Raw genomic sequence first — 16,344 nt, 5'->3', positions numbered from 1 at the left:
CGCAAATGTGTTTTCGCATTTTAGAAAAAAAATATTTTGACATGATAGAAAGTTGTATCCTTATTCTTTGTTATCAAAAACAGCGCATGACCATGCAATTTGACAAAATAAGTGTGCATAGGTTATGTAAATATTCATTAACACATTTATACCAATAACGTTTTGAAAGAGGTTGTGTCTGTAAGGGTAAGGGAAAGACAATGCTATCAATTTATTAAATAAAATTAGTTACAAAGTGTGCTAGTGTACTAATACGATATATATGGGGTCAGTAAATGCTATATAGGGTGAGATCACAGTATGTAACGAATTTATCTTACCGACTATCTTAACGTGGTATCAAAGTGAGTAAGTCTTCAAAGTTCAATAACGTTAGCATCAATTGAGAAACTACTTCCGTTGGTTATACAAAAACAAATGCCAACATTAAGAACTTGTTGGCTTTAAATGCGTATTATGAATTTATTTCAATGTATCATCATCAATTGTTTCGTCTGTTGAAACCCTTAAGAATGCTTCTCAGTATCGTTTCGTTTTTATAAAGGCACGTAACACCGGTACTAACCGTATCTTGAAATAAGAGGTGAAATTACTGAATAACGTAAACTAAAGAGAAGTCGTAATATGCCTGTCATTTTTTCATCAAACAAGGGCAAGAATATAAAATTTGGCCTTCAACAGTATAGAACTAGTCACTTTGTTTTAATAAACAATATACAAGTAAACAAAATACATTAACTATGCGTCAGTTTGTATCATAAAACATAAAATATACATGGAGCTATTCGTTTTGATAAAAAAAAATGTAGGTGTCATTTTCGTCATTGACCTGTTTTGTTTTGTCAAATTTATTCAAAGACTTAATCAGAAAATAATATAAAATTGAATTATATGGAATAGAGCGATGAAATTAAAACAAAACAAAATGTAACCAATGAACATGAAAGACAATTGTTACAAATAGATATAAAAGATGGAGCATGACAAATAAAGATCAAAATAAAAACAATGTCAGATGAATTAACAGCTGAAAACATAACATTATCAACCATGCAAATACATTATGATGAACATTAAACAAACAGAAAACACATATGGCGAGCCACATCAATAAATAAAAACGTATTTTATGCAAATGTTGAATGTAAAACAATCTTGTCTCGTTCATTAAGAAGTTGTGAAAACTTTCTATCGTAGTTATATGATCAATAATATCCAATAGGCAATGGCCTTCCTCGCGTAAACACCACTCTGCCTGGTTCTACCATTTTACCATTGGAAGGGGTGAGTTGTGCTGATTGTGAGTTCGGAAAGTCCGGGTAGTCTCGTAATCCATGTACTCTGCTGCTGAAAGAAAATGTTGACAGAGTGTTACGTTTTGATCTCGTAATAAGAAAACAGTTTATAGAATACGCCATGCCTTCGCACAAAAATTTGAACATTTTCAAGTTTTGATTTTTTACTATTTATTGAATGTTTATTTCTAAAGTAATTTCTTCCTATTCAATGTAACCGGTATTTGGTTAATTTTTTGTAGTTGTTAGTATCAATTCGCAGACAAAAAACATTTTTTCAAGACCAGGAATGAAACGATCTCGGTTTAAATATCCCCCAAACAGTGTTTATGCCTCCTTTGACTACACTGCTTTTATGATTGCGACCAGATCGTACACACCCGAAAAAAATCCGAAACGTTTGAAATTGATATTAAAGCTTGACTGATGCACACGATACGAACCTACTACTGTTTAATTGCCTTGGTCTTCTTAATTCTTCATTTTTCAGGGATTCGTAGTCACTATCAAAATTCTCTTAGAAAAGAAGAAACAAGAAACGCGATAAACAGCAGTTAATGTAATTTTATTAATATCTAAATATATTAACCCACTTATGAGCTATGAAAAACAGGACATTTTTATATATAGATAAGATAAACACCGATAAAACGAACAAGTATTTGAGGATTTGCATCTGAAAATTTATAATTTCTTTTTCAGTAGCTTGTAATTTTTTGTACTTCTAAAGGGTGAAATCTCTCCGATAGGTTTTCTTAATCACGCTCATTCTCATTAAACTTTTTTACTCAAAAGAAATATTTTAAAAAGAGTCAATTACTTTAATTATGCATCCCCTATTTTTATTAACTTTGTATTTACATTCAATCATAGATCAAATTTATTCGTGCAGTGTATGTTCAGTTGTTTTACTACGATTTCTTATTAAGTTTAGCCATTCCAATAGATATTTTATAGTGTGTCTTTCTATGTTGTGATGTCACATTATTGTTTCAGATAAGGAAGAATATTTGGTACCATTAAGACGTTTAACCCCGCTGCACTCGTTTGTTCCTGTTATAAGTCAGGAATCTGATGGCCAGTAGTTGACGTTTGTTGATGTGGTTCATACGTGTTTCTCATTTTTATATAGATTAGACCGTTGGTTTCTCCGTTTATACGGTTTTACACTAATAATATTTTGGAGCCCTTTATTGCTTGAGCCAAGGATACGTGTTGAAGACTCTATCTTGATGGTTCACTTTTATAAATAGTGACTTGAATGGTGAGTCGTATTATTGGCACTCATATCACGTCTTCCTATATCTATTAGAAAAAGAATGAAATACTTACTATCATAATAATCAAATTCGTCAGCTCTCCTGGGATTTCTGAAGAATAAAACAAACAATTTGAAATAACATTGAATACGGTATACAGAGCTGTGGCTTAAAACGGAGATAGTTACAAAAGGAAGTAACTGAAAGGAACATTACACATAGAAAAAGCAAAACTAAACACAGAAGTCAATACACAGAAATGGACAAATAGCTTAACAGCGCTTGGAAGAAAAACTCTTTGATATATCAGTTCATTCATATCAAAAGTGATTTGCGTTTCACAGAAAGGTAGGTTTAACTTTGTGCTGCAGATAATAATAAACATATCAGTTAAATAAATCTACAGAACTCTGAACACATATTGAAAAAAAGAAATTTCTTATTGTTTGTAGGTGTCATATATATTTCATTTTTCTGTATTTCTATATAAATAGTTTATTAAAGCCTTGTGAGCTTTGGGAAATATGCAATAATATTTCTGTTTTTATAGAACATACTTACCTATATTCCTGTGGTGTTATAGTACGGGTCGGTCTGTTTCTGAAAATTAGATAATAATATTGAACAAAAATAGATAAATTAATGATTACCAACTGAAAAAAAAGCAAGAAAATAACAACTTTGAAAATACTTTATAAAGGTATATCTAAAAAAAAATGATAGATAAAACTAGATGTGTCAAAGCGACACGAATGGCCCCGTACCAAAAAGTTGTAAAATCTCCAATTTGAATATTACATGTGGACAAAAACATGATGGTAGTCTCACATATAAAAAAATCAGCTCAAAATCTGGAGGCGTATAGAAAAAAAAGTCTGTATAACTGTGATTTTCAACAATTTATTAAAGTCCAAAGCCCTTTATTTCGGCAAAAATTAGCAGAGCAGAAGGAAACTTAAACTTGATCTGTAACTCATCATGGTTAACTAACATATCAAAAATCAGCCCAATATCTGAATGCGTTTAGAAAAAAAGTCTGTATAACTGTGATTTTCAACAATTTATCAAAGTACAAAGCCCGTAATTTCGGCAAAAATTAGCGGACCGAACGAAACTTAAACTTGATCTGTAACTCATTATGGTTAACTCACATACCAAAAATCAGCCATATATCTGAAGGCGTTTAGAAAAAAACTCCGTATAATGGTTTTGTTGCGGAATGACGGAATGACGGAATGACGGAATGACGGAATTTCGGAATAACGGAATTACGGAATTACAGAATTTCGGAATTTCGGACAAGGATAAACTATATGGCACCGACAACTTCGTTGCGGGGCCATAAAAATATTTAAAAGAATAATTATGAAAGAGCTCAATGTTACCTATGTTGGCAGCAATTACAGTTTCTACTATTACACCAATTACAGAAGTCACATGGGTCAGGACCACAGCACAATCCAGTGTAGCAGCATCGAATACAGAAATAAAGGAACACTACAGCTAAAAGAGATGCTAAAATTATTGCCATCGAAAAGGCTGCTACTGCACCATCGTCATCCCAGAAATTATAAGGATTAGCTGTTGTTGTTGTAGTGACAGTAGTTGTTGTCAACTCTTTATACAAGATGTCAACCGTTGATGTTGATGTGAGGGCTGGGCTTCCTTTATCGACTGCCGTTATTGTCATTGTATACATGGTTCCATATGCTAACGTTCCATCAGGTGATGATAAAAGATATACACCACAATCAGATCCGATCTGATAGTACGTAAGAGCTGCTGAAACTGCTGATGTACCGCTACAAGTAAACTCCGCATTTACTCCCGAGTCAGCATCTGTTGGAGCGGCACTGCCAATTGTTGTTCCTGGAGATGTATACTGGTTAACTGTAAGTAGACTACTGGCAGTAGAAAAGGATGGGGCGTTGTCATTTACATCCTATTATATAAAAAAGTACAATTCAATATAGGATTTCATAATATCTAGCCCGTACACTTTACAGGCTATCTTTTTTAATGATATAGATTTAATCTTGAAGCATTAAAATATACTAAAATACATCATAGCAATTGTGATATAAATATTTCTGTTTACAGTCTGTTGGTTGAGTACTTGAATGCTAATATAAATATAAATTGAAACATTCAAAATTAAAAAATATATATATATAGATGTTTGAGTGGTATAGCAAAAGGACAAAACATAAAAGCCCAAATCAAAGAGAGTTTGACAGGTTATACTTTTTCCATACATTTATCATGATTCCCATTGTATCGTGAGCTAAAAGTCTTTATTTATTTCGATTTATCTTTACGGTGTTGTATCGTATGCTAACATGTATTGTTTGTTTCACAGGAATTACTGGTATTGCCACATGTCATCTTTCAGTTTGAGGCGACGTATGCGTACAGATTATTATTTAGTTGTTTGTTTCACCATATATGTAATAAGTTTGGTAGTGTATACTTACAGTTACTGTTATTTCGACCTGAGATGTACCAGTTTTAGATGTTGTATCGGTACAAATAACTGTCAGATACACTAGGTAGGGCATTGCACTATTATCTATATCATAATGAACAGCATAATTTATTATTCCAGTAGAAGCGTCAATAGCAAATCTGAAAATACGACAGAAATATTAAGTATTTTGAGTTAAATTAATGTTCATATGGTAATTTAAAAAACAAAGGTAACTTAATGCCATTTTCTCACATTTGTAGAATTTACTACGTCATACTTCTATAAACATTAATTGCAATATATAGCAAGCCTTTCTTTAAACCTTCAAATATAATGTCTGATGTTCGCTGAAACTGTTTTTTTTTGTATAAATTTCAAGATTGTGATAGCTTTATAATTAGAATAGATTGACATGATTCATTTTACATCGTGATCATACTGATGAAGGATGTCTGTTATCCAAAATATCTATGATGCATGATCACACAAAAAACGTAAAGATACTCAGAATCAAAACTGAAAACATATAAAAAAAACAACCATTTTCGTTCTTTCATCTCATAACGACTTGTCTACAATCTGACTTTACAGTAGCGGTATACGGACCTATCCCACTAGACAGTTAATCTTATCATAGGGGAGGGTTCGTTTAACTATCATGTGTACTCATATGCAACCGAGTCAATTGAAATGGAATCGTCTCATGTTGCCCCGATTTCTACAGCTTTCAAAACATGCAAATAAATCCCAATGGACTTCATAAGTGCCATGTTTTGCATGGTTCGTTGTTGCGTTTTATTAACAGTTAAGGCTTAAATTTATAGCCCTGTTATCCGGTCGATCCAGGCGAAGAATATACATATTAAATGTCGATGGGTAATTTTCTCCGTCCAAAATACGAATGCAACTGGCCATACTTTCAATCTTTCAATCAACTCTTTTTCTTTTGTTTTTTTATTATATTACCTGTTGCTATTATTAAAGCTCAGGAAAGAATATGAATACGTCGAAGTTCCATCGTAGTCACTCACAACAAAATTTGGGTTCATAGATCCGGTTCCACTCTAAAGAGTAAAGAATAGTCAGGCGACTTATTAATACCATAAAAAAATAATTTCATAATTTTAGCAGTCCAACACCAACGAATTCTGTATTGAATGGTAAAAATAATGACTGTCAAGATAAATAAATGTATAAAATTTCCCTTAAAACCATTCTATATAATATTGATAAATGTTCTTTAAACAGCAATTTTATAAGATACAATGATGGACTTAATTCTAGAGACGGAAGAAAAAAATGACCTTGAATATTTTATTTATGCTAGAAATAATGTATCAATACATAATCAAAACTTACGGCTCCTTCTGGGGCAGTCACGTGATACAAAGATTGGTCGAAATAACATGCTTCATGGGCATTCTGGATGTTAACATAAAGTATAGAAGTGGTGGATGCCATTGTATCATCGACAGTAAATGTTATGTTGTAAAAATTCCTTGTCTCGTAATCAAAACTTTGTCCTGATGCCAACCGTAGTTCTAAAGCTGTAAAATATAGTGTTTGATTGGGGATTAGGTTTATTTCATTTTCAATAGGTCTTAAGCTTGTAACTCTTTAATCAATGTTTTCCCTATGTTAGCACTTCGTAATTGCATTTGAGTGATACATTTTTCTAAAATTAGTAACATTAACAACCAAATGAGCAAATAGAAACAGGATTACCATGGCAACATACTGCATTATGTTCCATAAAATATTACAAAAAGAAAGACGAAAATGACACATTTTCCCAAAAATTTTGTTCAAACTAGAATTTCAATCCCTCTGAGTGATACATTTTCTAAAAACATGTTTAGCCTGACGAATGCTGTATGTTCCCAAGTCAAGCGCCTGTTATTAAATAATTGCCGTTTGCTGCTGCACATCATTTTAGTTTTTTATTTATTGTTTCATACATAAACACGACCTTCAGTTTTTAAGGTTTCAGTTGCGTTGCATTTGTCATTTCGGGCCCTTTTATTGTTTGATATGCGGTATTGGTGTTGCTCATAGTTAAAGGTCGTACGGAGCTGGTAACTTCTACATTATTTGGTTTTATTGGAGAGTTTTAGCATTAGTTATGATACTACATATTCTTCTTTTTATACAATAGGATACGCTTTCCCTGTTTCTAAATACAGTATCGCTACTAATAATGAGATTCAATTAATTTTTTTATAACATTGATGGTCTTCTAATTCCAACCAAAAATGATAACGTCTGCTAGTATTATAAATGTATCTTTCAACGTCTGTCGATTTTTGCCACAGCGTTGTTGGATTTACTTCGACTATGAGATTTAAATGTCCCCTTAGTTTCTCCTGCCTCACTTGACCTTTACGAAATTTGTGCTGGGAATCTTTCAGATTAAACTTCAATACGCTATTAGAGTTCACAATTGGATACATAAAGATTTTACTTTATTTTTTGCATTATTAGCCTTAACAATCATCGCGTTATATCTTTATTATAATTCGGGGCAAACGATGCAACTATTAATGCATAAAATATGTAAAACCCATCCTGTCGGTGAAATCAATACGCATTATAAATTAACACTATCAGTTGCAAAAAAAATATACTTTTTGTTGACTTACTGTTTGTACTAAAAGAGAACTTGGTAGTGTCTGTTACAGGAATTACATTCATGGAATAACTCAAAGCTGCTCCCACATCATTATCCTGTGAGGTCAGAGAATACAACAAAGTTCCACTCGCAGTGTCCTCAGCGATAGTTATCGTTTGTGGTGTCAGTAAGTTTGTCCAGTATGGTACATTATTAACGTCTGGAAACATTTAGGTCAGTTACCATAGGTTTATTACTTTACTATCTTTCTATTTTGATTATTTTTCTTGCTTTACATATCTTTTTGAACCTTTTAGAATCAGTCTTTCGCAGTATATTTGTTGTAGTAATCTCTTCTTTTTTTCAGAACACAGAAATAAAACGTTTCCCATTTAATTTACTTCATTATAAGTATAAATAAGATTTAAACGGACACGTATTAATCATTGCGAATATGCGTTTAACATGACATTTTTTGATACACATATAATGAGTCATTATTAAACACTGACATCAAACTAATAATGAAATATAAACCGAGAGAAAAACACACTCATAGCATAATTGATATGCCCAATACAACGAAAATGTAAAGATATAATTGTAGTTCAAAACTCCAATGATATTTTCATTGTAAGGTCGTTCGAGTTGTTAAATGTTGTAAGTGGAATATTTAGACTAACGGGAATTATGGGAATGATTTACTCAAAAGTTTACAAATATCGAACAAACCATTAGCAATCAAAATGCCTCTTCAATGTATAGTAACGTGTATCAATATTACTCAATTATCATTCTAACGTTGTTAGGAATCGCAGTTTCCGAACATTTTAATTCCATCACAGAACTTTTCAAGGAACTTAGTATTTATTATATTTGGAAAATAGGAAATCAACGTAATTGTTTAAAAGATAATAACACAATACAATTATTGGAAATTCTTGGGGAACAGTACCGGATAATATGTATCAGGAGATGAAAGAATTAATTCTGTTCTGAAATTTAAACGACGATTTATTTAATAATTATAGTTTAAGGGTTCAGAGTAGTAGACAATGGGTATTACATAAAATATTCTTTTTAGAATTACTCATTTCATTCACATCAATATCGACATTGAATCAGTTCTTTCAAAACTAATTATGTTAAAACTTTTTCTTTTGTATTTTATCTGAACATAAGGAAAGGTAAAAAGCCCACTCATTACAGGTGCTATGATTGGCAAAGGAAATTTATGTTTTTGTTTTGGTAACAGTTTTTTAAACAGATAAATGCGTTTAATTCTTACTGTGCATGTTAATTCTGAGATGTTCTTCTGCTATAATGGTTCCATCTGAGACTGTTACCCAAAGATCTGCTGGTGAAGCGATTTGTCGGTTCAAATGGTCGTTATTTGTTACCTTACCACTCGCTACAAAATTAAAAGAATGATAATTACAATTTTATGTTGACATTAAATCCTAGTATGTATAATTTATTCTAGTTTTGTATAAACAATGATTTTGATGTATTTACTTTTAAGCATCATACATGTTACATGCAATTGATAGAAAATTCGAATGGTCAGATAGTTTACATTATTTTTGTGCAATTAAAAGTAGCATAGATTGTGGTAGGCACCTCGTTTGTCTAAGAGATGGAGGATCTGATTTCTTATGCATATATCCTAGGGTTGATGTATATATTGCTATAGTAATTTCGTGGTTTTTATTAGACAATTTCTATATTTCAAACATTTCTAAGTCAATGCATAGAATTAAATCCGTCTTTAATCTGTCGGTGCCTATCATAGCCGCTTTACGGTATTTGTTTTCCAGCATTGCTGTTGAACGTACTGTTTTCTTTAATTGCTTACATCCACTTCATTTGAACGTTGATGGATAATAGTTTCATTGGCAATCATATCACATCTCTTTGTATTTGTAATACATGTATTACCATTCTTGATCTGTTGCATTTTTCATTTTTCATGTCTGAAGGCTATCATCTTCTCTGCGGCACCCTTGCAGCTTTCTGTTAGTTGAATATCAGACAGTATGCATGTTACGGAAAAGAAATGACGGAGAATGTAAGAATGATTTTAATTTTCAAATTAACCGTAACAGTATAACGAGTTCAGTTACAAATTCCAGAGAGATTGTCATCAATATAAGATAGTCATAAAGACAAACTACTTACAGGTTTATAAACACCGTAAGATTTTGATAGACTACAACCATCATCAAAAAAGCTGCCCATAATTTAGCAAGTATAATCAGATTCAGATATCAATATGAAACTCACATGCATCAATTGAAAAATCAGTCATAGGAGAGATCGTATACGATAGTAATCCACTATTTGATGCGGAAGTTGCCGAAACAGTATACAATGTGGTCCCAGCTCCCGTTATTGATGCATCGAATGACGTCGTCGATACTGTAAAATAATACAATAATTAGCAAAGTTAGCTATCTTATTTCAAGAATAAGAGCTTTTTAGAAATATCAGATTTTATTAACAACATCACAATTCGTAAAATCGACAGATTAACGTTGATTTACTTCAACTATTAGTGCATACTTATATAAAAACAAGAAGACATGATATGATTGCCAATGAGACAACAATACAACAGAACCAAAAGGAATATCAACAACAGAATGCAGATAGGGCATTGTAATGACTTCAACAACGAGAAACACGGTCTTGTAAGACTTCGAAGACTTCTGATAAAATTTGAAACAATTTAAAAAAGAAAACCAGTATATGCTGAAACAAGCAATGAAAAACATATAGGACAATCAGCAACCAATGAAAACCATCAGTTTGTCTCTGATCTTTTCTATAAAAGTGTTTATAAACAAACATAGATTGCAACACATTTGATTGATATGTAAACTGATTCTGATAATTCTGACATTGACAATGAAGATAAAGGCTACATTGGATCGTAGTATTTGAACAGAAAAACTTACCAGGCATGTTGGTAAACTGTAATAAATCATTGTCTATCACCTTAACGGTCAGAATTCCAGTACGTGGGGTCGTATTGCTATCATCACATGCTATAGTTACAGTAAACTGGGTTGTATTTGCATAATCAAAAGAAGGGCCTACTGTATTAACAGTCCATTCTGTCAAATAAAATACATACAAGAAGAAAATTAGAAATATAACATTAAAACATGCAAATGTGTGCACACTGTTTGGAATTTATATCAACTTTAGTATCATAAAGTCTGAAATTTTCAGTAGATACTTTTGTAAAAAAAAAAATGTTGAAACAGTGTTTTCGTCTTATACTTGATATATTCACCTATTTAGACAAACAAATAAATGAAAAGCAACAAAACCAGTAAATGTTCATACCAACTTTTCTTGACTTGTTTGAGTCTTGCTGTTCAAAGGAGTAATTTCGGTAAAGGCCATATTTGGCCCCAATTATAAAGTTCAATGTCACAAGACAAAAAATGATTTTAAATTGACTTAAAGACATGTGAGAAAGTTAAACAGAACTATTTTTTGTCAAAGTGTTATTCTAACACGTTGATTTTTACATCCCAAAAAGGTCAAGATAAAATATTTTGGCTCTATGTTTCCTGTTCAATAATCTATGGAAATTTACCCATTTTTTTCGTGGAAATTCAATATGAGTACAACTTGTGTAGTCATAATCAAACGCAGGAACGTCAATTTTCAACAAAATATCTTATTTCCTATCTAGTCACTGTATTAGCTATACTTTATTGTGATATTGGTCAATAAATCCTAATTTGAAGATTACGCTAAAATAGGGGGCCATTTTAGGACCTTACCAAACCTACTCCTTTCACTGATATAAATAAGGTATGTCAAATAACCAAACAAAATCAGGAATACACGAGAAATTCCATGTAAGTACAGCAATTTAAAATTTAAAAAGGGAATAGTATTACTTGATATAAGAGTGTTGTAAGTTACATCAAAGTCTCCCCAAGCAGGTGTTATAGAATCAATAGAACATGCAAAAGCATCTCCATCAGGGTCTGTTGCTGTTATCTGGTATATAATACGCGAATCTGTTTCTAATTCTCCAACACTTCTTTCTGTGGGGAGTCCTGAGAACAATGGAGCCTGAAAATCAATAAACAAGTATAAAATGAATATGAACATAGCTACACATGTAAGAAGTTTAGACCGATGATTAACAGCAACAAGGAGTAAAATATACATTGCGTGCTAATAAGATAAATAATCAACTGATAAAAGCAAGCAAAGACATAAAAGCCTTAGAGTCAACATACAATCTAATATAAGTATGTGTCGTTCTATGAAAGGGAGGGTGATGACGTTTAGTAATCTGATGCATGGTTCTGACTATACATATTTGATTTTAAATTCTTAAGATAAACAACGTTAGCAAAACCATTTTGATTAGAACATATATTATAAAAGTGTTGTATATAAGGCATATGTAATAGTAAGGCGGATAAATGTTGGTTCGTGTCAATACAGGAATAAAGAAATGTTAAAAAATAAGATTGAATTCGCCTCGTCTTTTCCTAGAAAGGAAAAAGCTCAAACACTTCTACTAATTATAATCATAATTTGAATACAACACTAAGAAAAATTCTGTGATTAGATAATAACTAATTTGAGGTAAGTATTTTCTGAATTTTATTTATTTCACAACTTCGAGTACATTGCCACAACATTGGTTTCCTATATATGTTCTTGTACATGTTTGTAACCCTATAAGATGTATTGTTCGAAGAAATGATATAAATCCTTTTGGCATTCATAAGTAAGTAAGTTAGTAAATAAGTACAACTTGATGATTCGGCATATTGACAAAAAATTTAAACGTAAGCATAGATGATCTTTTCACAGAGTATAAAAAACCATATACAATAATAAATAAAAATAAAAGACATGCATATAAAAAAGGAGATGTGGTATGATTGCCGATGAGACCGTTCTCCACAAGAGATTAAAACGACACAGGTCACTGTACGGCCTTCAACAATAAACAAAGCCCACACCGCATAGTCAGCTATAAAAGGTCCCGAAATGAGAATATATAACAATTCAAACGAGAAAACTAACGGCCTTATTGCAGCATGCAAGTAAATAGTAATAAAACAGCGATCTGTTTTATCTACTGATACTATGATACTTCTTTTTGTAAAGTAATGATCATTATGTTACTATATCTTTTATTTATATTAGTTTCAGTTGTGTATATTTATATTTTGTCTAGAGTTTATATAAATAATAGTTTATTTTTACAAGTGACAGGTTTAGTTAGCTAAGAAAAACAGGTTTAATTCAACATTTTTACACTAGGAAATGTCTGTACTAAGTCAGGAGAATGCCAGTTGTTTTCCATTCGTGTGATGTGTTTGTAATAATTTTGTGATTTAATCAGGGACTTTTCGTTCTGAATATTCTTTATGTGATGTTGTTTAGAAAAATCCTTCTAAAAATAATTAAGTGCAATTTTAAACTGATTCTGTCGGTTAGATCCAATTTCTCTTACATCTGTCTGCTCTTAAAGATTTTCTTTTTACTGTCGTTATTTTACAATATTATAAATAAACTCATTTTAGATACCAGGATTGAAATTAAGTATTTGCGCCAGAAATGCGTTTCGTCTACAAAAGACTCATCAGTGACGCTCTAATCTAATAACCATTTACTCATCTTTTACTCATCTTCTTTATGTCCGTCATATTTTCTTTGTCTTAGTTTGCTATGAATTTAGCTATGTCTAACCCGAAAGAGGATATATCCGAATCGAAATATTTGCGTATCGACCAGGGGAGATTGTCGAAATGTCTGGTGCAGTAAAATTTGTACCGTTAATGTTAATGTTATTTCTTCTAATCATTATTATTATCTTATTAAAATAATTGAAACATCCCCAATCTTCATGGACAAATCTTCATTATATTCTGTGTAAAATTGTATATCATAGTGAGGTAACTAACTTATTATTCCCCATGACGATCTAAATCGACAAAAAATAATATTTTTAAAGACACTTTTTTAAGTTGTCGATGGTCATTAATTCATAAAACAAAAAGGAAAATTGCTTACCGCACATAAACTTTCTTTCCAAAAAAACGACAAAAACAATATAGATTGTAAAATACTAAATAGCATATCTCCTGTTTAAGGTTTTGCCGTTTATGTAATTTTACATTAATGTAATATAAGAAAGGGTACGTTTAAATTTCTACGCCAATCATTTTTATTTTTGTGTTTATTAAATAATACCGTTCTTCCGCGTCACTGAATTCCAAATAAAGAAAATGAAAGACGTTAATCGAATATTAGTATGTTTTTCTTCACTTAAAAACGAAAATGATTTAATGTTTATGGTTATCATTTACATTTCAATTCTAATTATTGTTAATTCTTTACATAGCAGGAGATATATATTGATGCAGAATGTGTAAGCAGATGTTATCAGGTTATTAAATTATTAATTGCACAAAAAAATCATATCAAACTTAGACCCAAATAATATTTTATTTTCTGTTTTGCGTCAGCATGCTTTCAGGTTGTTTGTTGGTCGGAGGGAAAAAAAACCGCAAAATTGTTGCAAAAAATCATTTGAAAATTTTGAACAAGGATTTGAATGAGTTTTTTAAACATAAGTATATATTAAATTTCAAAATGTTTTGTTCTGATGAGCATTTTATAAAATGTAATAAAAAAAACCACTGAAAAACACATAATATTATTATAATATGATGTTGTTATATTTAAAATTTGCATTGAATGCGTAGATGTTTTTTGCTGTCTGGCTGAATGGAAGGTTTTACGTTTAAACACATCTTTCCTGTCAATCAATTCACTATATAGTATAGCTATTTATTAAGTGTGCATTTCTGTTAGGTGTTCTTATATTGTAAAATGATATAGTTTATTAATTCATTACTCAAAATCCTTACACGCCACAGAAAACCAAATACAACTGCACAAATCTATTATTGCTGTTCTTCAACTAAATTTCATAACAACGGTCAAATCAATTTCAAACGTGCGCATTTTCCTTAGAAACCCTTCCATGTTTTACAGCAACCCAATATAAATTTGCAAAACACAATTTGTCATCCAGGTGTGATTGAGATTAGATGGCGATAAAAAAAATTTGGACAAATGTGAGGTTTGAAGTCGAGGTACATGTTATAACAATTTAATTGTGACTGTGTCTGTTTTTCCGAGGTATGACATTAAAAATGAAATTGATAATTGATAAGGATAGGAAGTGTCTTTAAATTCAGATAAAGATACTATTAGTTACCATTTAGGAGAATTGGATGATCTATTTTTGTTACCTACGTTTAATTAATAAAGAAATGGTACAAATGGTAAAGTCAAAATCAATGTCTTAACGTTTTATTGACACTTCTGTGTTATGAATAGCAGTCTGGTATATTAACTTAGCAAAACAGGGTCGCATATTTTAAGTGAGAGGTTTAGCTCTATAAAACCAGGTTCAATCCACCATTTTCTACATTTGAAAATGCCTGTACCAAGTCAGGGATATGACAGTTCTTGTCTATTTGTTTTTGATGTGTTTTGTCATTTGATTTTGCCTTGTGATGATGGCCTTTCCGATTTGATTTTCCTTTTTTCCTTTTGAGTTCAGTATTTTTGTGATTTTACTTTTTTTCCAGTTTGTCAAAGCCATAATCCAGTTCTCTTTTTTGTTTTTGGTTGTCAACAACTGCGGGATAAAACCAGAAAACGACTGGTAATGAGAATTGTGCTAAAGGGGAGTAGGAAGTGGTTGTAGATCCAGCGTTTCACCACTAGTTTTTTCTCAATGTTCTACTTGCTTTAATTCTAGTTTAAGGGTATAATTATGTTGTGTGTGTATCGTAGTGCATATAGTGAAGTACTTATTGATATCAATACGTTATCGTTGGTTTGTCCTACGTTATATACTAGTATACAACACAACACATTTACTAAAGATAGACGAGAACAAGAAACTTTGCGTGTACAATCTAGTAGATTCTTTCGTCTGAATTTCATAACAATTTTACCTGATCAACCAAGAGTACAGATCGGTTAAAAATACTTCTGATAGGCTATTCAACTTCAGAAAAATAACTTTCGCTTCCTTTAATTTTAAATAGAGTTTTTGAATTTCCTCTCTTTCAACATATACACACACTGTATTTCATAATAAGGTTGTTTACTAAGGGGAGTGATGTTAATCTATAATATCTTTTGAAATGTTGTTTACAAATCGGTTTACCCTTAGAAATAAGGATCTAAGTACTAGTACTCTTATCAGGAAACAAACTTTTGTTCAGGAAAAGAAATTACTGGGTGTCTCACCGATTTAAAAACCAAACCAACATAATAGTATACCACTTCAAAACTATTATAATAATTTATAAAATAGCACAGGAATATACAATTCTAACAATGCATCAATGTTTTTTGTCGTTCTTATGTTGTATTTATATTATATATTAATGGTATATTTGTAGAAAATCAGTATTAAATTACAAAATTGAATAAGGATAATGGGGAATTATAGGACTACACAGGCAAATTTTATTCACATCAATTTCACGTGAATTTAAATTCATGTGAATCTCACGTGAAATTCACGTGAAATTCACATGAAAATTTTCACGTGAGTTTCATGTATAAGCTCGTTTGAGGTGAATCTAACATGAAATTTTTCACGTGAATTTCATGTGAGATTCATGTGAAATTCACGGGAGC

At 31.3% G+C, this 16,344-nt stretch overlaps 1 protein-coding gene across 5 annotated transcripts; it reads right to left on the bottom strand.

Moving 5' to 3' along the window:
• Positions 1-689: 689 nt before the first annotated feature.
• On the bottom strand, positions 690-13,825 carry LOC143054030 (cadherin EGF LAG seven-pass G-type receptor 3-like). 5 transcript variants are annotated; one of them, XM_076226875.1, is made up of 14 exons: positions 13,690-13,825; positions 11,547-11,724; positions 10,587-10,745; positions 9,913-10,047; positions 8,918-9,040; positions 7,661-7,849; positions 6,381-6,568; positions 5,988-6,085; positions 5,029-5,179; positions 3,940-4,496; positions 3,116-3,154; positions 2,628-2,665; positions 1,739-1,811; positions 690-1,347 (listed from the first exon to the last, which is right to left on the bottom strand). In XM_076226875.1, the coding sequence occupies exons 1-14, from the start codon at positions 13,753-13,755 to the stop codon at positions 1,206-1,208; spliced, it is 2,136 nt and encodes a 711-aa protein (XP_076082990.1). In that variant the 5' UTR covers positions 13,756-13,825; the 3' UTR covers positions 690-1,205. The 5 variants fall into 5 exon arrangements, with proteins under 5 accessions (XP_076082990.1, XP_076082991.1, XP_076082992.1 ...); XM_076226876.1 differs by having other exon boundaries at positions 690-1,344; XM_076226877.1 differs by lacking the exon at positions 1,739-1,811.
• Positions 13,826-16,344: the final 2,519 nt, after the last annotated feature.

The sequence above is a fragment of the Mytilus galloprovincialis genome, chromosome 12 (genome assembly GCF_965363235.1).
Source record: "Mytilus galloprovincialis chromosome 12, xbMytGall1.hap1.1, whole genome shotgun sequence".
In the NCBI taxonomy this organism is placed as follows: Eukaryota; Metazoa; Mollusca; class Bivalvia; order Mytilida; family Mytilidae; genus Mytilus; species Mytilus galloprovincialis.
This window is presented reverse-complemented; position numbering and strand designations above follow the sequence as displayed.

What these genes read in the sequence shown, in the direction of transcription:
- LOC143054030 (XM_076226875.1), bottom strand. Translation starts at nt 13,755, where the DNA reads ATGCTATTTAGTATTTTACAATCTATATTGTTTTTGTCGTTTTTTTGG. An exon ending in GGAAAGAAAGTTTATGTGCG is followed by an intron (nt 11,725 to 13,689) that starts GTAAGCAATTTT and finishes ATTGATTTTCAG; the next exon opens with GCTCCATTGTTCTCAGGACT. An exon ending in ATAACACCACAGGAATATAG is followed by an intron (nt 2,666 to 3,115) that starts GTAAGTATGTTC and finishes TTTATTCTTCAG; the next exon opens with AAATCCCAGGAGAGCTGACG.